General features: G+C 43.4%; 1 protein-coding gene across 9 annotated transcripts in view; it reads left to right on the forward strand.

Annotated features, from left to right (window-relative positions):
- Positions 1–24,521, forward strand: part of FAM178B (family with sequence similarity 178 member B) — a 1,338,131-nt gene that overhangs the window by 863,678 nt on the left and 449,932 nt on the right. For 8 of the 9 annotated variants that reach the window (XM_063931992.1, XM_063931993.1, XM_063931991.1 and 5 more), the window contains one exon: positions 7,688–7,782. In XM_063931992.1, the coding sequence (XP_063788062.1) occupies positions 7,688–7,782 (95 nt within the window). Of the gene's footprint in view, positions 1–7,687; positions 7,783–10,760; positions 11,312–24,521 lie in introns of those variants that run through there. The other variant, XM_063931995.1, reaches the window with a different exon arrangement.

The following is a 24,521-nucleotide window of genomic DNA, read 5'->3' on the forward strand; positions in this document are numbered from 1 at the left end:
TGTAAAACAAAAAGATGCACCTGTTGGTAACGTATCGCTGTGGTCGCCAGTCTAGAGGCACCCAGTGCATCCTCCCAAATATCAGAGATGGGCCCCAGATCACACTCCCATCTAGATTTAAGAGAGAGAAGGGCCTCACCATGATAAGCACGTAGTAGAGCTGAATAAAATATGGAAATAGTGCAATTTTGAAGATTAAGAAATAGTTCCCGAACTGGCATGTTCCGAAGCATCAGGGGGGCATCCGCAAATTGAGTTTGACAAGCATGGCGAAGTTGTAGATATCGATAAAAATAAAAGGTAGGAATATTATAATCCTCCAGGAATTGTTGGAAAGACTTAAATATACCCATGTGATATGATGTAAATACATTTAATTGCGTTCATTATCATTTCAAAATAAACACAGGCTATGCATTTATGCACACAATAAATACATTAACACTGGCAGTGCTAAAGAAGAACTATTGATCCTGATGTAAATACATTTAATTGTGTTCATTATTATTGCAACATAAACTGACCGTAATGCTGCAAAATACATTTAGATAATAAAGGGGGTTTCCAAGGTAAGCGGCTGCCTGAGCCACGATAACACATGGGATCATCCCCGGTCCCATGAGTTTTTGCAAGATCACGGGTCCGTTTTCAGTCGATGGAAACGACCTGTAATAGAATACCGTGATAATGACCATCGGCCATTAATTGCGATATCCGCCCATTTTTACCCGTTGAAAACGGATCGGTTTTAATTGGATAACCCCTAAGTGTTTCTTCATGTCTTTAACCTTCTAATGCACATATTCAAGAGTATCATAATATACACATGCACATTGTGTTGATTTTATAGAGATAAAATATTTTCCATAAATGTACCAATTTGCCAGATTATTGTAATATTCTGGCATTTCATTTACTATTTCTCTGCCACCTCTGTTGATGACTTCACTGTTCCTACATCCTATAGGTTTTGACTCCCTGACACATAACAAACTATTCCTTCTGGCTATTCACTTCTGTGTTCCATGCCACTCAGATACTCCAAATCGTAAGGCCAGAACTTGCTTCCTTACTAACATGTCAGCCTGTAAAAAAAAACACGGTGTTCTTAGCACCTGTTTAATACATACTGTCAGTGTTCTCCAGACTTGGGGGTCTATTTACTAAGCCTTGGATGGAGATAAAGTGGACGGAGATAAAGTCCCAGCCAATCAGCTCCTACCTGCCATGTCACAGGCTGAGTTTAAAAAATGAGAGTTAGGAGCTGATTGGCTGGTACTTTTATCTCCGTCCACTTTATCTCCATCCAAGGCTTCATAAATAGACCCCTTGGTCTTCAATGCACCCTTAGTGTCCAGGGGCCAAATGTAACAGACTGCAATTTGTGGGAGCTAGCACAATTCTGGCAAGATAGTCATTAGATTTAAAGTAGCCATTAGTTAAAGCCTTTTCTACTAATTGTGCTTTAAATCTAATGACTATCTAGCTGGAATTGCACCAGCTCCCACAAATCGCAGGGTGTTACATGTGGCCCCAGGTTTTAAGTATATCCATACTTGAGCTCAGATTATTAAATCAAACTGACAGAGGTACTGTTTTAGTCACCTGCGCTGTGCTTAAGCATGGATAGTCTTAAACATTTGGACTATTATGATGCATTGAGAACTGAAGTTGCAAAATTCTGCAGCATGTAGTAAGCAATTGGGCGTCCTCCGGAATAACACTTAATGAATGTATATAGCCTTCTCTGTGCCCTTGGTGGCTAACAAGAAACTCCAGTAAGACTCAGATCTGTCTTACAGCGACTATCGGTCAAGACATCAAAAATAAATAAAGGGATAAATAAAAATATAGTTAAAAAACGAAGACAAAAAGTACAAAACCTGCGCAAAAACATATAGAAATATTTACCCAGTTGAGTTGAAAGTAAGTTGAGGATTAGAAAAAATACATATGTTTTTACTGTGTATGGAATATGTTCTTTAGTTCAAAATATATAAAGTGTTTTTATACAGTAGTTACATTTATATATATATATATGTATATATTATGATACATAAAGAAAACGCGTAAATGTAAAATGGTGTGGCCTCCTTAGCTGCATTCTAGCAAGGACTCCCTGGCAGCTAAAGGGTTCATTATTGGTCCAGAAAGGTGATACAAATGCATTGTTTTCCCCGCAGAAACGGTAAAGAATCCATGATACGTAAAAGGCCGATTCATGGAAGCATCTGTGTAATTCCATCTAATTAAAATTCTAATGCAGCAGGATGTGTCTGTAGGAGATAGACGCCTCCTGTTAGCATTAGCGAGGATCTGAGTGCTGCATCTGACAACGCAGCCTCAGGTTACCATCGCGACCATCGGTCACGATTTGCGATGTTTCCAGGCATGGCAGCCTGCGTAAACTGAAGCAGGCTGGCTATCGGATCCGGACACTGGGGTCCAGGAAGTGTGCATCCAACGATGCAGACCCTGGACCAGTCACACTTTCAAACTGGGAGCGACTCGCCCCATTTTGAAAAACGGTGCCAGGTGCTGCCCCTGCTCCACCCTCTGTGGCTGACATGGGGCTACAAGCAATGTGTCTTGCACCTGCGCAGACACCCAAGCATCATATTTGTTACTAACCATTGGGTTTATTTATTTATTAACAGTTTCTTATATAGCACAGAATATTCCGTTGCGCTTTACAATTAGAACAACAGTAATAGAACAAAACTGGGTAAAATCAGACAGACATAGGTGGTCATTCCGAGTTGATCGCTAGCTGCATTCGTTCGCTGTGCAGCGATGAGGCAAAAAAATGGCACTTCTGCGCATGCGTATGCGGCGCAATGCGCACGCCCGACGTACTATTACAACGAACAATGTAGTTTCACACAGGGTCTAGCGAAGCATTTCAGTCGCACTGCTGGCCGCAGAGTGATTGACATGAAGTGGGCGTTTCTGGGTGTCAACTGACCGTTTTCAGGGAGTGTTCGGAAAAACGCAGGCGTGCCAGGAAAAACGCAGGCGTGGCTGGGCGAACGCAGGGCGTGTTTGTGACGTCAAAACAGGAATTGAACAGTCTGCAGTCATCGCAAGCGCTGAGTAGGTTTTGAGCTACTCTAAAACTGCACAAAATAACTTTGCCGCCGCTCTGCGATCCTTTCGTTCGCACTTCTGCTAAGCTAAAATACACTCACAGTGGGAGGCGGCATAGCGTTTGCACGGCTGCTAAAAACTGCTAGTGAGCGAACAACTCGGAATAACCCCCAATGTGCACTGCAGGGAGGGCAGATATAACATGTGCAGATTTGGGTGGGTTATATTGTTTCTGTGCAGGGTAAATACCTGCTGCTTTATTTTTACACTGCAATGTGCAGCCGAGCTCTGCAAAAACAGTTTGTGCAGTTTCAGAGTAGCTCTGAACCTACTCAGCGCTTGCGATCACTTCAGCCTATTCCTGTCCGGATTTGACGTCATACACCCACCCAGCGAACGCCCAGCCACGCCTGCGTTTTTTCAGACACACCTGCGTTTTTGCAAACACTCCCTGAAAACGGTCAGTTGACACCCAGTAACGCCCCCTTCCGGTCAATCTTCTTGCGGCCGCCAGTGCGAAGGAAAACTTTTCTAGAACCTGAGCACAACCACAAAGAGCTTTGTACCCGTACGTTGTGCGTGCGCATTGTGGGGCATACGCATGCGCAGAAATGCCATTTTTTTTCACCTGATCGCTGCGCTGCGAAAATCGGCAGCGAGCGATCAACTCGGAATGACCCCCATGGTTTTGCCCAACTGCTAACAAATTTGCTGCTACGATCAGGTCTGAATTAGACCCAAAGTTTGTCCGGCTTTTTGCCATCCAGGTAAAATCTGAGTATGTGAAATAGCCCTTAGGCCCCTTTCACACACTCCTGTTTGTCCCGGCAGGCAAAAGCTGACCAGTGTTTTGCCGCTTGTCCCTGCCCTTTCACACAAAATGGCTTTGGGCCGTGTTTAATGCTGCACGCATGCGCAGCAAAAGCAAAAAAGCCATTGCATGTGAAAGAGGCGATTAACACACTAAATCCACTGTCTTCAGGGTCAGCACAGCCATGGCCCGGCAGCCGTCCTATTCAGTGGACCGGGCCATGTCTGTGCCGTGTGAAAAGGACCCAACGGGGCTGGGTATTCATTACAATCCCGGCACAGCAAAAAGCCATCCGGGAGTTTGCCGTGCCAACTAGTGTGAAAGGGGCCTTACTTTCCAAAATACTCCTTCCTGGGTAGTGAGGGTTAACCTCACCAAGGAAATCAATCCCCCATACACCTTTTGAGGAGATATTTTACTTGTGCCTCCCAGTACTTTAATCGCTAAGCATTAACCGTAGACACATGCACAGCAATAGCAGCAGTGTCGGATAGGAAGTGAGGCCTTTTACATTTCTCTCTATAACAATCTATTCTAGTTTGGCAACTCTAATTATGCTCACAAATACATGTGGAGCTGTCAGTGCCATAATGGGAGTCTCTTTGGTTTGATTTGTTTTGATTTGCTGTCTATACTGTGCGAGACATTTGCCAAACAGTCAGTGTCTGATGTAAAAAAAATATTCACCCAAATGAATGTCTCAACAAATAAATGGTTAATTTTTTCCTATTTTTCTTATATATGAATACAACACACAATTATTTTAGCTGTTTATCACACTCAACCTTTATACTTGAGCCTTACTGTCTGCACTCTCATCCGCCTGAATTCCTAAGGCTGACAGCAGATGCAGGACAGTCTTTTAAACACATACAGTACAATGGATCTAGAGACTCTCATTAACCCATTTGATGCCGATGGCAGATGGTTAAAAGCAGCTCTCTACTCCTATCACATGTATGAGCTTTTCCAACTGAACTTTACACAACAATAACCAATTACATACTTCTCTCAGTTATATCAACAAATATGTTCATAGTGCATTGTTATATGAGCATAATGCTGTTTATCTGGATATTTTTTATGAGCTTGTTGACTGGAGGAAAACCTGTTATGCTTCATTTGACTCTGCACAGCAAATAGTAGTTTGTAAAAACAATATATAGACAAAACATCTAAAAAATAACAGCAAATGAAGAATTCTGGATTGCAGTACAGGCCATTGACATCGCAAACTGCAATATACTGGCCCTCATTCCGAGTTGATCGCAGCAGGAAATTTTTTAGCAGTTGGGCAAAACCATGTGCACTGCAGGGGGGGGCAGATATAACATTTGCAGAGAGAGTTAGATTTGCGTGGGTTATTTTGTTTCTGTGCAGGGTAAATACTGGCTGCTTTATTTTTACACTGCAATTTAGATTGCAGATTGAACACACCACACCCAAATCTAACTCTCTCTGCACATGTTAAATCTGCCTCCCCTGCAGTGCACATGGTTTTGCCCAACTGCTAAAAAAAATCCTGCTGCGATCAACTCAGAATTACCCCCACTATTTTATAGACTACGTGATATTATAGAGAGCGTAACGGGGAATACGTCCCAATATTGCAATAACCACAAGGTAGCCTGGATGTGAGTCATATGAAACTAAGTAAGATCCAGCATGAACCGCCCAAGAGTCATCATTCACTCTCAAGAAGGATACCCAGATGGCTTTTTGTAAATAACTAACGGCAGCATTAGCATATTTAGAATGTAGCCACCTGTGCCAGTTTTGATCAAACTTAACTTCATCTTGAGGAGTGATAAATAGATGTCTGTCATGGGATACAGGGGGTCATTCCGAGTTGTTCGCTCGCTAGCAGATTTTAGCAGCATTGCACACGCTAGGCCGCCACCCTCTGGGAGTGTATCTTAGCTTAGCAGAATAGCGAACGAAAGATTAGCAGAATTGCGAATAGAAAATTCTTAGCAGTTTCTGAGTAGCTCCAGACCTACTCACAGATTACGATCAGCTCAGGCCGTTTCGTTCCTGGTTTGACGTCACAAACACGCCCTGCGTTCGGCCAGCCACTCCCCCGTTTCTCCAGACACTCCCGCGTTTTTCCCTGACACGCCTGCGTTTTTCTGCACACTCCCAGAAAACGGCCAGTTTCCGCCCAGAAACACCCACTTCCTGTCAATCACACTCCGATCACTTCAATGATGAATATTCTTCGTTCGGAAGTGAGTAAATCTACTAAGTTTTGTGCTAAAATACTTACCGCATGCGCACTGCGTACCATGCGCATGCGCATTTTTACCTTAATCGCTCCGTTGCGAAAATCGGCAACGAGCGAACAACTCGGAATGACCCCCATAGTGTTATTAACTAAGGCGATCCATGCTTGAAGTTCTGGACCATTAGTAGCCATCCATGTCCTAGCAATACAGACTTTTGCCAAGGTGCATACTGTACATTGAGAATATATTTCCTAGTATATTTATCAAACATATCCCAAAATACATATCGCCGGGGTCAAGGTGGATGCAGGTATATTAAAGGAGACAGTCACTCCAATCACCTTACTCCAGAAATGAGACACCCATGGGCAGGACCACAGGAGGTACCAGGAATCCCCATGGCGGTTCACACATTTAGGACAAGTAGCTTAAAAAAAAAATTAACATTTTAATAAATAGTTGAAAGGTTGAATTTAAGATTCAGCATCACCATATTACACAGTACTGGACTAAGAATTGTCATTAATTTACATCAGTCCTATCTCCATTTGAGCTTACAACTTAAATTCCCTAGAACACACATGCAGACACATACATATGAAATCAAGTCCGTTTTGTCAGAAGCCAATTAACCTACCAGTATTAATGAACATAGTGGTAGGGTAGTATGGTAACATTACTGCGTCACAGCAGTGAGGTCATGGGTTCAGTTCCCACATTGGCCTTAACTGTGTAGAGCTTGTATTTTCTCCCCTTGCTTGCGTGGGTTTCCCCTGGGTACTCCAGTTTCCTCCTACAATCCAAAAATATACTGGTAGGTTTATTGCCTCCTGCCAAAAAGTAATCCTAATGTGTGTGTTTACACGGGCCAAGTGGTTTTTATCTGCCATCAAATTCTATGTTTCTGTGAGGTTAATTTGTGAACAGTCATTCAGAGCAATTTTCCATCACTCCAGCTAATCAGAAACAAGCTGCTCTGATTGGCTGGAGCATATTGACCCCTTCTTTCAGTCTCATCATTGGCCTTCACTGCAGGCCCATGGCGTAATAGGTGTGCCTTCTTAGAGGAGATGCAGCTAAGTCTAACAATTGCAATGTGTTTGAATTTTACTGCACATGCATCATTTTTCTTACCCGCACGTCCTTCTCTAAATCAGGCCCTTGGTGTCCAAGTGACTTTGATTTTACTTTATAATACATGCCAATAAGTCCTATTGTCATAAGGTACTGTTCTTAGTTAACTTTAACTGCAAACTTTGCTTAATAAAGTTAATAAATATGATTTGATCTGTTTATTCAATAGAATAGAGACACACAATTATCAAAGAAAAATTGTGTACAGAATCTGACAAGGCTAAAGCACTGTCAGCAGATGTAATTATTTTAAATTCAAACAAGATTTTTTTACATTTGTGTTGTCATCAATGTACAGTACATTCAGTCCTGTAACTGATAATAAGAAAAGGTATAAAATACAGTTATACAGCCTCGTTACCAGTTTTACAGCAGCAGTTAAATTACCTGCAGACAGCAAAAGACTTAATTTGGAATTGTTGTGTTCTAGCTGTCAAAACTGTGCTTATCATTGAGCCAACTATCATCTCATCACCACAATCTCCTAAGCATTGTCCAACTTCTTCCAGACATTGATAGAGCAAGGTGAGTCCTGATGTCCTGTTGGAATGTAGCTAATAATTCCTCAGTATGCTTTTCTAGATTAGGTGTATATAAAATGTAATTTTTGTTATTTTTGTTTTAGAATATAAATGCATTCACAGTGCAAAATGTATGTTGTTCGTTTATTAAACTGTACCTTTGTTTTCTACGTATTTTACTTCCTTAGCACAATCTTATACTGAACTGCCTCCGACAATTTGTTGCTCAACCTTAAGGCCCATATAGACGGGCCGATGCGGGAGAGATGTGTGCTGAGCGTGCGGGGGGAGACGGGGGGGGCGCTCATTTCACCCAGCGGGTGAAGTGAGCGACCCGCTATTTTGGCCAATCTAGCACCAGCTATAGCGATGCGCGGGGCTGTGCATCGCTATCGCTGTAGGGGGTACACACGGAGCGATAATGCTCAAATTCTAAGCAATCTAGTCAGATTGCTTAGAATATCGCTCCGTGAGTACCCCCCTTTAGATACTGTTGTGAAGCATTTGCTTTTTATAGGATACATGGGGTCAGGAACCTGCTTTATGGGCAGTGTCGGACTGGGGCATGAAGGGCCCACTGGGAAATGCAGGTATAGGGGCCCATGCTTAGAGGCTTGGCTAACCATTTAGACAGTGCATGGTCTGGGCCCCATAATGAATATACAGTATATAGTAAATATATATAGTAAATATATACATACATGATATTGTACCAGATTAATAACAGCAATGCACTATAGAAAATACACAATTAGTCCTCTACAGTATAAGGTAATATATGTATAATTCAAGTGCAGAGTCTGGAACCTGATCCCTAGAGGAGGGAGTGGGTCATTGGACAGTAGGGCCCACCGGAGTTTCCCCCCCTGTGGGCCAGTCCAATCCTGATCATGGGGTAACTACAGCTTGCTTTCCAATTCATGCCAAGCTTAATTTTTCCTGTTCTCTGGACATCGGTGTTGGCACAGACTTGGAGTGCCACATGTTGGTTAATGCAGTGCAACATGCATAGGGAACATGTGCTTTTCCAGCTGTCCTACCCTTACACTCTCATGCACCATATTATTTTATTAAATATGTATTCTTGTCAAACCTTCTGGTCTTTTGGTCTTAATCCAACATAATCCAGATGTAACTGCTTTGCAAAACAACACAAGAAGGAGTGGCAAATTTGGAAGACTAGACAACATAGTAATGAACATTTAGCAGCCTCAGAGCCCTGAGACTTGAAGTTCCTTAACAGCCAGAGCAACTGGTTGTCTGTGTAGTACACTAAAATATATTATTTTCAGTATTGAGTTAAAAAATAAAATTTTGAAGCTGTTGCATTGTGTAAATAGGCACACCTACAGTATTCCATATCCCTGATACAATAATGCCTTTCACCTGGTTATGGGAGAAGAAACCACAAGTGTTGATTTTGGGTGAAAAAGTTCACTTTAAATGAACGACACCAATACCAATTGCAGAGGGGTCAACTTTATTAATGAAGGAATATAAGCTATTAGGTTGCTGTGAGATGGGAGAAGAGGTAAACGCCTCCCTTAAATGACCAGGTGCTTGAGATGTCTCAAAGGGCTAATTTGGGGTTGTTTATTTCCTAGTTAGGCCGTGATGCGTGCAGCCAGAGATGAATAGTCTTTAATAAACTGGCAGTAGAAGTTGGAACATTTCTTAGAGCACTGAGCCCTCTAGGTCAGTGATGTCTAACCTTGACACTCCAGCTGTTGTTGAACTACACATCCCAGCATGCCCTGCATCAGTTTTATCATGGCCAAATAACAAAGCTGTAGCAGGGCATGCTGGGATATGTAGTTCAACAACAGCTGGCGTGTCAAGGTTAGCCACCACTGCTCTAGGTTAATGCCTATTCCTGATTGACCTTGTTTGGATCAATTTGAAATTTGATCCAGAAATGATAACTCAAGAATAGGAAGCTCGAACTGCTCAAATAGATGCTTTTCAAATTAACAGTAGGGGTATATATACCAAAGGTCAATTTCCATTGATTTTTATTGCTGTTGTGTGTCAGGGGCTAAAACACACATTGCTAAGAGATGATTTAAAAAAAAAAAAAAATATTCATTTTAAAATGTTAGTAAATGTGTGTTTTAGCCCTGGAAACACAACATAGATTTAGATCGGTTTTCATTGATTTGAAATTGATTAAAAAATAAATAAAATCGATCTTTAGCAAATATTCCCCTAAAGGTAATTTTCTCTGTTAATGTCTATGGGGTTAATTCCAAGTTGATCGCAGCAAGAAATTTTTTAGCAGTTGGGCAAAACCATGTGCACTGCAGGGGGGGGGGGGGGGGGCAGATATAACATTTGCAGAGAGAGTTAGATTTGGGTGGGTTATTTTGTTTCTGTGCAGGGTAAATACTGGCTGCTTTATTTTTACACTGCAATTTAGATTGCAGATTGAACACACCACACCCAAATCTAACTCTCTCTGCACATGTTATATCTGCCTCCCCTGCAGTGCACATGGTTTTGCCCAACTGCTAAAAAATGTCCTGCTAGAATCAACTTGGAATTACCCCCTATGTCAGTATTTCCCAACCTCGGTCCTCAAGGCACACTAACAGTCCTAGTTTTAGTGATATCCAGGCTTGAGCACAGGTGACTTAATTAGTACCTCAGTTATTTTGATTTAACCATCTGTGCTGAAGCCTGGATATCACTAAAACCTGCACTGTTGGTGTGCCTTGAGGACCGCGGTTGTGAATGCCTGCCCTATGTCCTAGGAAAGAATCGGAACATGGTTGTGCTACCTTTGTGTGTTCATGCCCTTTTTGTAGATTATGTACCCTGGCAGGCTTATTAAAATTGATCATGACAGTGCTTTCTGTACTGTCATGCCCAACTGTAGTGTGCCAATAAAATAAAATATTTATTTCTACTATAATTATTAACCCAGCAACCACCACACCAGGAATTCTGTCAATGTTGTGATTATCATTTTTTTCTTTTAAGCAGGCTACAGAATCCAGACATGGGCTGAATTGCACTATCACTAGTGCACCCCATTCTGCGTGTGTGTGTGTGTCCCACCATATTCACCAAACCCCACCTGCAGTGAGATTGGCATTTGGAAACTGATGGGGATCAACTTGGTTTAAAATGTTCTTTAGTAAATACTGTGATTTTGACCTTGAATCCATCATTGATCCGCAATGGATCTCATCAGTTTACAGCCCGACCAAAACTGTTTATTTCTGACTTTAGCCACTTATCTTTTGACTTTTCATCATAACTACCTGTATAATTTCAGATCTAGCTCAGTATTAGGAACTGAACAAATAATATAATACATTGTACACATCGGAATAATGTGATTTAATTGTAATTGATTTTTTAATAATATAACTTTATGTGCCATCTTTTCCCAGTAGTAGAATAGTTTGGTCAGGTTGCCAGTCATAAGTATACAGTATATATCACAGCACTAAGTAACAGTGAGTACAGATGATCATTTCTGAATCATGATTGATAAGTGTAAATAATGAAATAAAGCAGTACTTTTATAAGGCGTTACTTACTATTGTCAGGGCTGTTCTACCTAAACAAGCCATATCCTTCCTGTGAGAGGATGAGAATGTTATTCATAAATCCCCTTCTCTTTAACCTTGCCTTCACTTCTATCCACCGCATGTGCAGCAGGAAGACATGTAGATGTAGATAATAGTATTGTCCATTACTGTATTCCTGTGTTCCCTTTTACTTCTTTACAGTTGCCAACATTTTAATATAATTTCCCAGTATATTTTGCTGCTGAGAATTAGTGCCTCTAAGTATGACACACTTTATATAGCCTCAGTGTTCCTTTATGTTCTACAGTCTGCAGCATAACATATCTAATCCCTGCGTACACATACATGTTACAGCAGAATTCTTCCATGATACCTACATGGTGATGTCCTTAAGCCAATGGCTGTAGCGAGACTTTATCATTTCGGGACCATGCAGGTTACAGTTAGCAAACGACATCGTAGATGAATAAGACAAGTGAAGTTGTGAGCGTACACGGTTGGGGAAAATAATGAGTGCTAGGTTATCTTCTGTGAGTATATAGGGAGGGGGCCCTACACTGCAGACCTTATTTGCTAGTAATGAGAGATGCTACCTTGCTGAGGCCTGTAGTGCTACACACAAAGAGAACGAGTGCAGGTGCACTATTCAAACATTACTGAATTGTATAAGAATACAGTTTGCAATATATTTTGCAATATTAGGCTTTTTGCATAATCTTGGCCAAAATTAGACTTACCCACCCCTTCATGGTAACCTCATAGTCTGGTAAGTCCCTAAGATTCTAAGGGATGAAGTCTAGGGGGTCCAGGGACACCACCAAAAACAGGCCAGACAGAACACCCAAAGGCATCACACTAGTGAGGAAGGTGAAGCGTGTGAGAAAGTTGGATAGAAAAGAGCAGATAATGCATGTGTTAAGGGGGGTACTCACGGGAGAGATGTGTGCTGAGCGATCTTAACACAGACCGCTCAGCACACATCTCTCACCCCGCTCAGCACAGCGCGATGTGCTGAGCGAGGGGGAAAGCCGATGGGGGGCCGCTCACTTCACACAACGGTGAAGTGAGCGACCCGCTAGATTGAGCCTGCATGCAGCTCAATCTAGCATCGGCGATAGCGATGCGCGGGGCCGCGCATCGCTATCGCTGGAGGGCATACACACGGCAGATCCGTGCTTAAAATCTAAGCAATCTAGCAAGATTGCTTAGATTTTAAGCACGGATCTCTCCGTGTGTACCCCCCTTAAGTGTTACAGGGGTGAAAACTAAATGTGTGAAAAAATGTTACATGTATAAAAAAAAAAATAGGATTTTAATTACCTACCTGTAAATCCTTTTCTCGTAGTCTGTAGAGGATACTGGGGTCCATTTAATAGCATGGGGTATATATGAGTCCACTAGGAGCTATGGGCACTTTAAGAATTTGATAGTGTGGGCTGGCTTCTCCCACTATGCCCCTCCTACCAGACTCAGTCTAGGAAACTGTGCCGAGGAGACGGACATACTTTGAGAGAACGATAGATAAGGATAGTGGTAAGATTCCAAACCAGCACACACAACAAGAGGAAAGCCAAGCTAACCAAACTTGAAACAGGAACAGCAACGGCTGAACCAACATTACTTAACCAAGTAACAGTGCAGGAAGACCGAAGCACTGGGCGGGAGCCCTGTATACTCTACGGACTACGGGAAAATAATTTACCGGTAGGTAATTAAAATCATATTACTGGGGTCCATTTAGTACCATGGGGATGTACCAAAGCTCCCAAACCAGGTGGTAGAGTGCTGAGGTTCCTGCAGAACTGATTGACCAAACTGAAGGTCCTCAGAGGCCAAAGTATCGAACTTGTAGAACTTAGGAAACGTGTTCGAACCTGACCAAGTAGCTGCTCGGCAAAGCTGTAAAGCCGAGTCACCCCGGGCAGCCACCCAGGAAGAACCCACTGATCTAGTAGAGTGGACCTGTACAGATTTTGGACATGGCAAACCTGCCATGGAATAAGCATGCTGGATAGTAAGCCTGATCCAGTGTGCAATGGACTGCTTTGGCGCAGGAAACCCAATTTTATTGGGATCATAAAGAACAAACAGTGAGTCCGATTTTCTGTGATGAGCTGTTCGCTTGACACACACCTTCAAAGCCCTGACAACATGCAAAGACTTTGAAGTAGTAGAGGTGTCTGTGACAACCGGAACCACAATAGGTTGGTTGATGTAAAACGCAGACACCACTTTAGGAAGAAATTGCTGACGAGTTCTGAGTTCAGCTCTATCCTCATGGAAAATGAAATAGGGCCTTTTGTGAGACAACGCCCCCAGCTCCGAAACACGTCTTGCTGGAGACAAGGCCAACAGCGTGACGGTCTTCCACTTAAGATATTTTACGTCCACCTCCTGTAACGGTTCCAACCAGTCCGATTGGAGGAACTGCAGCACCAAATTGAGATCCCAAAGTGCCGTGGGAGGCACAAAGGGAGGTTGGATGTGCAGAACACCTTTCAAGAACGTCTGGACCTCAGGGAGAGAAGCCAATTGTTATTGAAAGAAAATGGACAAGGCCGAAATCTGGACTTTTATGGAGCCCAGACGCAGGCCCACATCCACACCTTTCTGCAGAAAACGTCCCTGATGAAATTCCACTGCAGAGTAATTTCTGCTCTCCCACCACGAGACGTATTTCTTCCAAATACGATGTTAATACTTAGACGTTACCGCCTTCCTGGCTTGGTTCATAGTCGGGATAACCTTGTTAGGGATCCCTCTTCTGGCTAGAATCAGCAGTTCAACTTCCATGCTGTCAAATGTAGCCGCGGTAAGTCCTGATAGACGAACGGGCCCTGTTGCAGAAGATCCTCGCGAAGAGGTAGAGGCCACGGATCTTCGAGGATCATCTCCAGAAGGTCCGCGTACCAGGCCCTTCTTGGCCAGTCCGGAGCAATGAGTATTGCTTGAACCTTTTCCCTTTTTATTCGCTTAAGAATTCTTAGGATCAGAGGAAGTGGAGGAAACACGTACACCATCTGATAGACCCATGGAGTCGTCAGAGCGTCTACCGCCACTGCCTGTGGGTCTCTCGATCTGGAACAATACCGCCTGAGCTTCTTGTTGAGACGAGAGGCCATCATGTCGATCTGTGGATATCTTCATCGACGTGTCAAGCACCTGAACACTTCCGGGTGAAGGCCCCACTCCTCCGGGTGCAAGTCGTGTCTTCTGAGTAAGTCTGCTTCCCAGTTGTCTACTCCCGGAATGAAGACCGCTGACAACGCCACAGTGTTTCTTTCTGCCCAGAGGAAAATTCTTGATCCCTCTGACATTGCTGCTCTGCTTTTCATTCCGCCCTGTTGGCTTATGTACGTTGCTGCGGTCACATTGGGGGTCATTCCGAGTTGATCGCTCGCTACCAGCATAGTCACCGCCCACGTGGGAGTGTATTTTCGCTTTGCAGAAGTGCGAACGCCTGTGCAGCAGAGCGCCTTCTAACACATTTTGTGCAAAACAAGACCACCCCTGTAGTTACTTATTCTGTGCGATGATTGCTGCGACGAGTGACATGGTAATGACATCAGATACCCGCCCAGCAAACGCCCGGCCACGCCTGCATTTTTCCAAACACTCCTAGAAAACGGCCAGTTGACACCCAGAAACTCCCGCTTCCTGTCAATCTCCTAGCGTACGGCTGTGCGATTGGAATCGTGGCAAGAACCAGTGCAAAACCACAAAGGACTTCGTACCCGTACGATGCGCATGCGCATTGCGGTGCATACGCATGCACAGATTAGCCATTTTTTCTACTGATCGCTACGTAGCGAACAACGGCAGCTAGCGATCAACTCGGAATGACCCCCATTGTCCGACTGGACCTGAATGGCTTGATCTTGAAGAGGAGATCCTGGCTTTTGGCGACAGATGGATCCTCTGGTGCATGTGAAGATGCGATCCGGACCATTTGTCCAACAGATCGAGCTGGAAGGGTCTTGCGTGAAATCTTCCGTATTGAAGCACCTCGTAAGAGGCCACCATTTTCCCCAGAAGGCGAATGTAAAGATGCACTGATACCCGGGTTGGTTTCAGGACATCCCAAACCATCGACTGGATTACCAATGCCTTTTCCAACGGAAGGAGCAATTTCTGCGACTCTGTGTCCGGTATCATTCCCAGGAATGGGAGCCTCCGTGTTGGCTCTAGGTGAGATTTCAGAAGGTTCATAATCCACCCGTGATCCTGGAAGAGTTTGGTTGAGAGACCACTGCTGTCCAGCAACCTTTTCCTGGACGGTGCTTTTATTAGGAGATCGTCCAGGTATGGAATTATGTTCACTCACTGTTTGCAGAGAAGAAACATCATTTCTGCCGTCACCTTGGTGAACACCCTCGTGCCGTGGAGAGACCAAATGGCAGGGCATGGAACTGGTAGTGACAGTCCTGCAATGCAAACCGTAGATAAGCCTGATGAGGCGGCAAGATCGGAATGTGAAGGTACGCATCCTTGATATCCAGAGACACTAGGAATTCCCCTACCTCCAAACCTGAGATCACCGCTCACAGAGACTCCATCTTGAATTTGAACACTCGTAAGTACGGGTTCAACGATTTGAGGTTCAAAATTGGTGTTACCGAACCGTCTAATTTCGGTACTACAAACAAGTTGGAATAATACCCCTTGTTTTGCAGATGAGGTGAAACTGGAACAATAACTTGAGTATGTACTAGCTTTTGGATGGCATGCTGTAACTTTATATTTGCCTCTTGTGAAACTGGTAAGCCTGATTTGAAGAATGTGTGAGGTGGGAGCTCTTGGAACTCCAGTCTGTAGCCCTGGGAAATAAGATCTATGACCCAGGGATCCTGGCACGAACTATACCAGATCTGACTGAAGAATTGTAGTCTGGCTCCCACCTGACAGCCTTCCAGGCATTACGGTCCACCGTCATGCTGAAGGCTTTGAGGAAGCAGAGCCTGAGCCATGTTCCTGATCACTGGCAGTTGCTGGTTTACCTCTTGCGCCACTGGAGGATGTAGAAGCAGCTCTGGATTTGCTCTTGAACTTGGCCATCCGAAAGGACTGCAGTTTGATTGGAGATCCATTTGACTAGTTCATCTCCAAATAAGGCCTCTCCTGTGATTGGTAGGCCTTCTATGCCTTTCCTGGAGTCCGCATCAGCAGTCCACTGGCATAGTCACAAGTCCCTGTGTGCCGACACTGCCATAGTGGTGGTGCGTGCATTACGCAAGCCTGTTTCTTTTATGGCTTACACCATAAAGTTCGCAGAGTCCTGTATATGCTGCAGGAGTAATACAACATCCCCCCTAGACAAGGAATCTAAACCCTCAATTAGGTTACCTGACCATTTTGCAATGGCTTTTGTGATCCACGCACATGCAATAGTGGGTCTTTGGGCCACCCCAGCAGCTGTGTACAATGATTTGATTGTCGTCTCAATTTTACGATCAGCCGTGTCTTTCATGGAGGCTGCACCAGGTAAAGGCAATACAATTTTACGTGGCAGCCTAGAGACTGATGCATCCACTGTCGGTGGATTTTCACGTTTTTTCCTATCCTCCAGAGGAAAAGGAAAAGATGAGAGCAACCTTTTATGGATCTGACATTTCTTATCAGGATTAAACCATGGTTCTCCAAACAGGGTATTCAATTCCTTTTACGCAGGAAAAGTGACTGAGGACTTATTTTTTACATTTAAATGAGATTCCTCACACTCCTCTGACACCCTGACAGGCTCTATTCCCTGTGACAGAGCTGCACCCCCCCCCCCCCCCCACCTCCAAATCCACCTCTCCCTCCTCCATGTCTGACCAGACTGCAGGATATGGGCCAGAGATCGCTTTTGCGGACAAATGGGAGGGTATTGAGACACTGTTTTGGGGACTGAGTCTCTGTTCGTAAACTCATACACAGTCTGTTTTAAGTATTGCATCTCTTTCTCATTGCGGGATAATTTTGTAGAAAGAGTGGAGATCATTCCTTTAAGAGAATTAACCCACTCCGGTTCAGCCCCGCTATTCTGTGAACTCTGAGTACCCAGTAGTGAGCCCCCTGGTGAAGAGGAACACTCCGCTGTACAAGAAACACACTCTTTGCCTGACATAATATAATTGTGACAGTACACACACAGGAAAAGGTTAAGCACAAGTAACCCACATAGAACCCTTCAGGGAGACACAGAGTTGTTTGTAGCCAGCCCCCTCCGCACCCTCAAGCTTAGCCGGGTCGCATACTAAGTACCCTGATAGGGGACTTAGTACACTATTAGTCGCTTCCCCCCTGCTATGACCTCCTGGTACCGCTGTGGTAATATGGAGTTACACCGGAGGAGCTGCGCGTCCCTGTCAGCGTCTGTGTCCACTGCAGATGGAAAATGGCGCTGGTGAGGTGCTGGATCCTCTCATAGTGAAGCCCTGCCCCTTCAGTGGCGCGCGGTCTTATACTGGCTGGGGTAATTTTTGTGCTTAAAATGGAGCAGAACCGTTTTAAATCTGTGTTTGCCAGTTTGGGTACTGTGTACAGTGTATGGAGACCCAGTTGTATACTGTGTCTGGAGACGCATTCCGCCCCATTAAGAAGCCATACGTCTCCGTACCCTCGTACCGCCAGCGCCCCACTAACTGGGACACCGGCTCAGCACTCACCACTCTTCATTCTTCTGGCTCTGTTAGGGGTGGCGTCGTGCTGCGGGAATGTACGATCGCCGTGGTGTGACTTGCAAATAGTTCCCTCAGGAGCTCAGTGTCCTGTCAGCGGGGAACGGGACCATTAACCCTTCAAGAGGTTGGGCCGTCCCCGTCCCCCCCTCCTTAATCCCACGAAGTAGGCAGGCTGGGGCCCAACAGCCCTGCCTGAAAATAACAAACATAGAAAATAAATGCAATAAACTCTTCAGGAGCTTCCTTCAGCATGTCCAGCTCCTCCGGACACATTTTCTAAACTGAGTCTGGAAGGAGGGGCATAGAGGAAGGAGCCAGCCCACACTATCAAATTCTTAAAGTGCCCATGGCTCCTAGTGGACCCGTCTATACCCCATGGTACTAAATGGACCCCGGTATCCTTTAGGACATAAGAGAAAACAAACAATAAAAGTGCCGGTAAGTGCTAAAGTAAGTATTATTTTGTGATGCCCTGGAGCAGCCCAGCCAAAGTAATTCAGGGGGACCCACGCCTCAAAACTCACCCCACAACTGACATATTGTATAATCGTAGAAGCATCTTCTACGTGCTATTTCCCCATTGTCATCCACTGACCCCCATGCAGCTTTATGTGAGAAGTGAATTAGATACTGGAAAGTGCTGTAAGTTGCTATTGTAGGCCGCGATGCTCGCTTAGTTTGCTATTTGCATTCAAATTTGCATGTTATTCTTAGTCAGGTCCAAAGTGTGCAAATGTATGCTCTCCCACATACAGTAGATAAGATTCAACTGCACTATATGCTCTTTTTATGCAAGAAGTTGTTACATGTTCCACCACAACAGTTGTCTTCTCTCCTAAAATTTCTTGACATTATTGGATCCTTTCTCGTTCCTTTCTTGCTCTAAATTGTTTAAAAAACTGTATTGCATCCTAGAAATGCGTGTGCATATTTATCATAACTATCAGTTATTGAACCCAAAGAATACAGCCAGTGAGTGAAAACTGCATGTACAGTTTACAAAATAATATGATTTTCTCTATGCATTTGGTAGACTTAAGAAAGAAGGACAGACTAAAAAAATTGAAGAGACGACTTAAACACTTGTTACTATGTTATTTTCCTCTGGGTGGTGGAACAGAGTTTAGGTGATAAAGCGGGGGGAGGTGTTGGAACTGGATGAATAGGCAGAGGGATGTCGGTTTGGCATGACAGGACAGAGTTGAGGAGATGGGGCAGGAAAGAGTGGCAGATACAGATCTTATGTCCCCTTGGAATTGTGGAACGAGAAGGGAATGGGTTTGTATGCTTAGACTGAGTACCGTAAAGGCATTTTAGCGATAAAACCCATTTCATATCGAACTGGACATATTAACAATAGCATTGGTAACAGTATGTGTTAAGATCCCAGTATATATGTTTAAATTGTGTCAAATGATTTCTATGTTCAGCTATAGAAAATTCCTAGCAGGCCGGAATGTTTACATTTGGCCAAGAAGTAATTAAGTTTTTAAGGATGTGGCTGATAGACTGTTACTGCAGAGCAGGGCCCCATATCTTGTGTCCAATTTACCTGCCAAAGAACATGCCAGTGTATTGTATAAGTTGTGTGACTAGCAAAGGGCCAAATGGGAAACAGGAATTCATACATTTAGGTTGTCTGAAATCTAAGCCTGTCTCCACCGTATGCCAGAGCAGGAAGGAGAAGACAAGATCTCTTTATCATGTCCTATTTCATGCTGCCCACAATGTCGTCTCCGTTTGCTGGACAGGAACGCTGTTCTGAGAAAAAGCAATCACACCTGTTACATGGGAAGTAATTAAATCTCTTTTTGTCTCCCTCTCCCATGCGCTATGAGAAGGAAGCATCCATTTTTGTGAGAAAGGAAGCATGACAGAATAGGTATATTAACCAGGCAAACTGTACAACCAGTTGTTCATTCTCTTAAGGTAGATACATGGCTAGGATGCTCCAATTTCTATCAGCAGAGACATTATTCCGAGCATTGTTCAAATAAGAAGGTGATCTCTGAACTGTTTTTATCCTATTTATTTTCTTTGAAATTGTCTGTAAATAATGTGTACTTTTAAATAATCTTTTATTTATGTGTTTATTGAAAAACAACCCACATAGTACAGAAGATAAACAAAATAAAACATGCATAACTACAGAGACCACTGCAGTCACAGAAATAAAACAAAAAAAAGTAAAATACAGCATAGATAAATCGCAATCATGTGAATGAATAATTTCTAGTAATTCGAATAATAGAGCAAATGGACACAAAAATCATCCTAGAAAGGTGGAGACCCATTGAAAAGAGTTTTCATATTGTACCATGTAGTTAGTCTGACCACTTTGTGAACATGCTCTTTAGAGGAAATTGGTAGTGTAACTATACAAGGTAACCATATAGTAAAGAATTTGAAGGAGCGGATTCCACTTTTAAAGAACAATCGACCCAGTCCATTTGATAGAGGTAAGACAACCGGGGAAACATAAGGAATAGGGATATGGGATCTTTACTGATCCATTGGGACAAAAATTTTTTTTTTTTTTTTTTTTTTGCAACTGCGACTATACAGACCAGTAATAATTTTATTCCTTTGGGCATCATAGGAGTCTGTGAGTCAAAATGGTTTCAGAAGGCCCAATCCATAGTAATTGTAAAGGGGATACCCAAATGTACATTAATATAAACTTGGACAGCTCTCCAAATGACTGAACTACCGAGCAAGACCAAAGGCAGTATATAATGTCTGGGGAGGTACATTTAAAACAAAGGGAGTTGTCAGACACTGCTGTAAGAAACCTGAGTCGAGGAGTGTAATATGCTCTATGTAAAATTTTTAAATGCATCTCAGCATAAGAGGAAGAGACTAAATGTTTACTAAGCATGTTACACCATTTGGCAAGGCCAGTAGTAAGTTTGGACAGATCCAAACTCTGCCTAGTATGTATAAATTAAGGATGTAGAATAGGAGAATTGAGTTGTTGCCTTAACTGACTATTCAAGGGTAAAGGTGAGTTCAACGGGATGTAAATGTGAAATTATGTGCATAGTAAAACTGCGCACTTGGAAATAGGCAGAGAGGGAAACGAAGAGATTGGAATCTCTCTTTAACTTGAGACAATGTAAGTTCCGCAGAACAGTCACTAGTCAAGAACTGAAATAACAATCTGAGGCCCTGGAGGTACCAACTTTTAACTATTGGTCTCCCCACCTTGGAAGGCAGGATAAAACAATAGAGGTTGAAACTATGAGTTTGCCAAAGTAAGGCCCATACATTTTTGTAGCTGAATCCAAGCCTCATGAGGGGTATAGGGTAGTGGATTCAAACATAAGGCAGTCAACGTGAAGTAATCAGGGAAATGTAAAATAGTCAACAAATCACAATGCGGCAACATAGCTTGTTCTAGTCCCTGATTAATATAGGTATCACCGCCCCCAATCCAATCTATCCAATCTATGCTGTATATATAATTGGCAGCCAGAGAGTAATCTTCCGGTCAGGGCAAATTTAGACCTGCCAGTGAAGTCGGTTGTTTCAATTTAAATAGCATGATACGAGGGCGTTTATGTGTCCAAATAAATTTGGTGAAGGCTTTTTTAATTGAATGTATAGCTCTTTTTGTTAATAAAAACGGGAGCATTTGAATCAGGTAAAGTAAACAAGGAAATTAGACCATTTTATACAAATGGGATCTACCTGAATAGGAAATGGTAGATGTTGCCACCGTGCAAAGTCATTCATCATCTGGTTGATGTAAAAAGACAGATATAAGGAATATAGGTCAGAGAGATTGGGTGAAAAGCGCAAATGTAAGTATATGATATGATCACTCGCCCATTTAAAGGGGAACGTGTTACCCCATCTGTGCCTCGCCATTGAGCCCAATGCCAATGCTTCTGTTTTGGCAAAGTTAACTAAAAAACCAGACACCGAGTGGAAATAACGTCGTCAGTAAAGATGGAAACGCTGCTAAAGAGTCGCTAAAACACATCAACAAATCGTCTGCAAAAGCAGTGATTTTTATAGAGTATGGTACTACTCATTATCCCTTTCCATGTAACATCTAGCATGCAAGTGCAATTAGTGGATCAAGGGTCAAATTAAAAAGAAGGGGAGAAAGAGGACAGCCTTGACGTGTGCCTCTATATAATTTAAAAGAGGGCGTGTTCAAACCATTATTCGTAAGGTGTGCCTGAAGATTTGCATATAGTAATCGAAAACACCCTAATAAACGATACACCAAATTGTTGAGCATGTAGAACCTGGAGTAGATGAGACCAGTAGACGCGGTCAAACGACTTGTCGGCATCACAGCTAACTATAACAGCATTTTTGCAGGCAGATTTATTTGAACTGTATATTGCTGCTATCAAAGGGGGACATTCCGAGTTGAAATTTAGCACAGCTACGATCGTAAACTTAGACATGCGGGGGGATGCCCAGCACAGGGCTAGTCCGGCCCGCATGTCAGAGCCGCCCCCCACCCCCGCTCAAATACAAAAGCATCGCACAGCGGCGATGCCTTTGTATTTGAGGAGTAACTCCCGGCCAGCGCAGCTCCTGCGGCTGGCCGGGTGTTACTCGTCGCTCCCGCTGGCCGCAGCAGCTGCGTGAGACGTCAAGCAGCCGCCGCGGCCCGCCCCCCAAACGGTCCGGCCATGCCTGCATTGGCCGGACTGCTCCCCCTAAACGGCGGCTTAACGCCGCTGTTCAGCCCCCTCCCGTACAGCGACCGCCTCTGTCTCAGAGGCGATCGCTGGGCACCGACGACTGCCATGCGCCGGAGCACTGCGGTGCCGGTACATGCGCTGTACCGACCCGATCGCTGCGCTGCGATAAACTGCAGCGTGCGATCGGGTCGGAATGACCCCCAACGTACGAACATTATGCACTGAGGATCTATTTTTCACAAACCCATTTTGAACAGGGTGTAAAATAAGTTGTAGAATTAACTGAAGGCGGGAGGCGATCATCTTAGTAACCAACTTCAAATCCTGATTTAGGAGGGAAATGGGCCTATAAGATTGGACATACCTAGGGTCCTTACCAGGCTTCGGGAAAACAACTATCCTAGTATCGTTGAAGCCAAGAGGCGGAGGACTTCCTTGTAGTAAGGAATTGAAAAGAGCTAATAAATGAGGAATTAAATGAGGAGCTAGCATTCGGTAATACTCCGCTCTAAATCCATCTGGGCCAGGTGATGTACTGATTTGATAAGAGAAAGTAATTCCGATTCCGTAACCGGTACTGTTAATGAAATCCATTCCACCTCTGTCAACACAGGTAAGCCTGCTCTCTCAATAAACTGCATACCGTCAACTGGGTGATCAGGAAGAAGAAAATATGTATACAGGTGCGCTGTCAACAGCTGCTGGTATTGGGGTGGTCAAGATTCCCCCAAAGAAATGCAAATAAATGGAAAGGTATACCAGCGCTGACTGTTTTTGTTAATGGACAACAATTAGGCTTGTATTAATAATGCATATCATTTAATATAAAACATAAAAACAATAAAAATCACATATACTATTGTGTAAATTCCAGTGATATTAATTGAAGCCACTGATAGCAATTGTTCCACTTAGATTTAAATTGAGACCCACAGTCTAGCAGAAATAAATAGGATCTGTATTCTTTTTACCAGAACGGTTGGTGGGAAAAGCAGTCCCTTGTTTTCATCAGCTGGGATGTCCTTTGTATGCTGAGAATATGTCCAACTCCTGGACAGAACAAGATCTTGGGAGTTGGCACTCTCCTGGTGAAATCTGCTGGGATGTCCTTTGTGTGCTGATAGAGATTTTCCAAAAGCTGCAGAAATATTGAAAGTGGATCTCAAATGAGGTCCTGGTTCTCAGGATGGCTTGGAAGCGTGGATTCCAAATAATTACAGCATCAGTGACGTGCAAACTCAATGCGTTTTGCTGGTATATAATATATGTCCAGCTTCCTCAGGAGCATCCTGAGGAAGCTGGACATATATTATATACCAGCGACCTCATTTGAGACCCACTTTAACATCTTCAACATGGGATATATTAGCATTGACATATTTGAGAAATGCCTGTTCAATATGTGTACGAAAATCAGCCGAATGTTCAAAATAGGCTGGAAATCTCCAATTGTAGGATCGAGGTATTGGGGATTGTAAGGAAATAGTGAACCATATTCGGGCATGATCAGATAATGAGATACTGTAGGTTCTATCTGGGATCTATCAACATGTTGTAAGAGAGTATCAGTAATCAACCAATAGTCTGATCTAGATGAGGAATGGTGTGGGTGAGAATAAAATGTATATTCAGGGTGATGAAGTCTTCAGGGATCACACAGCCTCAATTAATTTATTAATAAGGACAGGGATGATGGAGGAGTGTCCCCATGAGAACCAGCAGAGGTAGATCTGTCCAAACCTAACGACTAAGCACAGTTAAAGACTCCTCCCAGGATAATTTCTCCCTCCGCCCAGTCCTGCAACTTAAAATAGAGGTCAGAAAAAAGGCGGCATTGGGGCCAGTGGGAACATATATATTAGCTATTGTGTAAAGAACATT

This window comes from Pseudophryne corroboree, chromosome 6 (genome assembly GCF_028390025.1).
Source record: "Pseudophryne corroboree isolate aPseCor3 chromosome 6, aPseCor3.hap2, whole genome shotgun sequence".
Classification (NCBI taxonomy): domain Eukaryota; kingdom Metazoa; phylum Chordata; class Amphibia; order Anura; family Myobatrachidae; genus Pseudophryne; species Pseudophryne corroboree.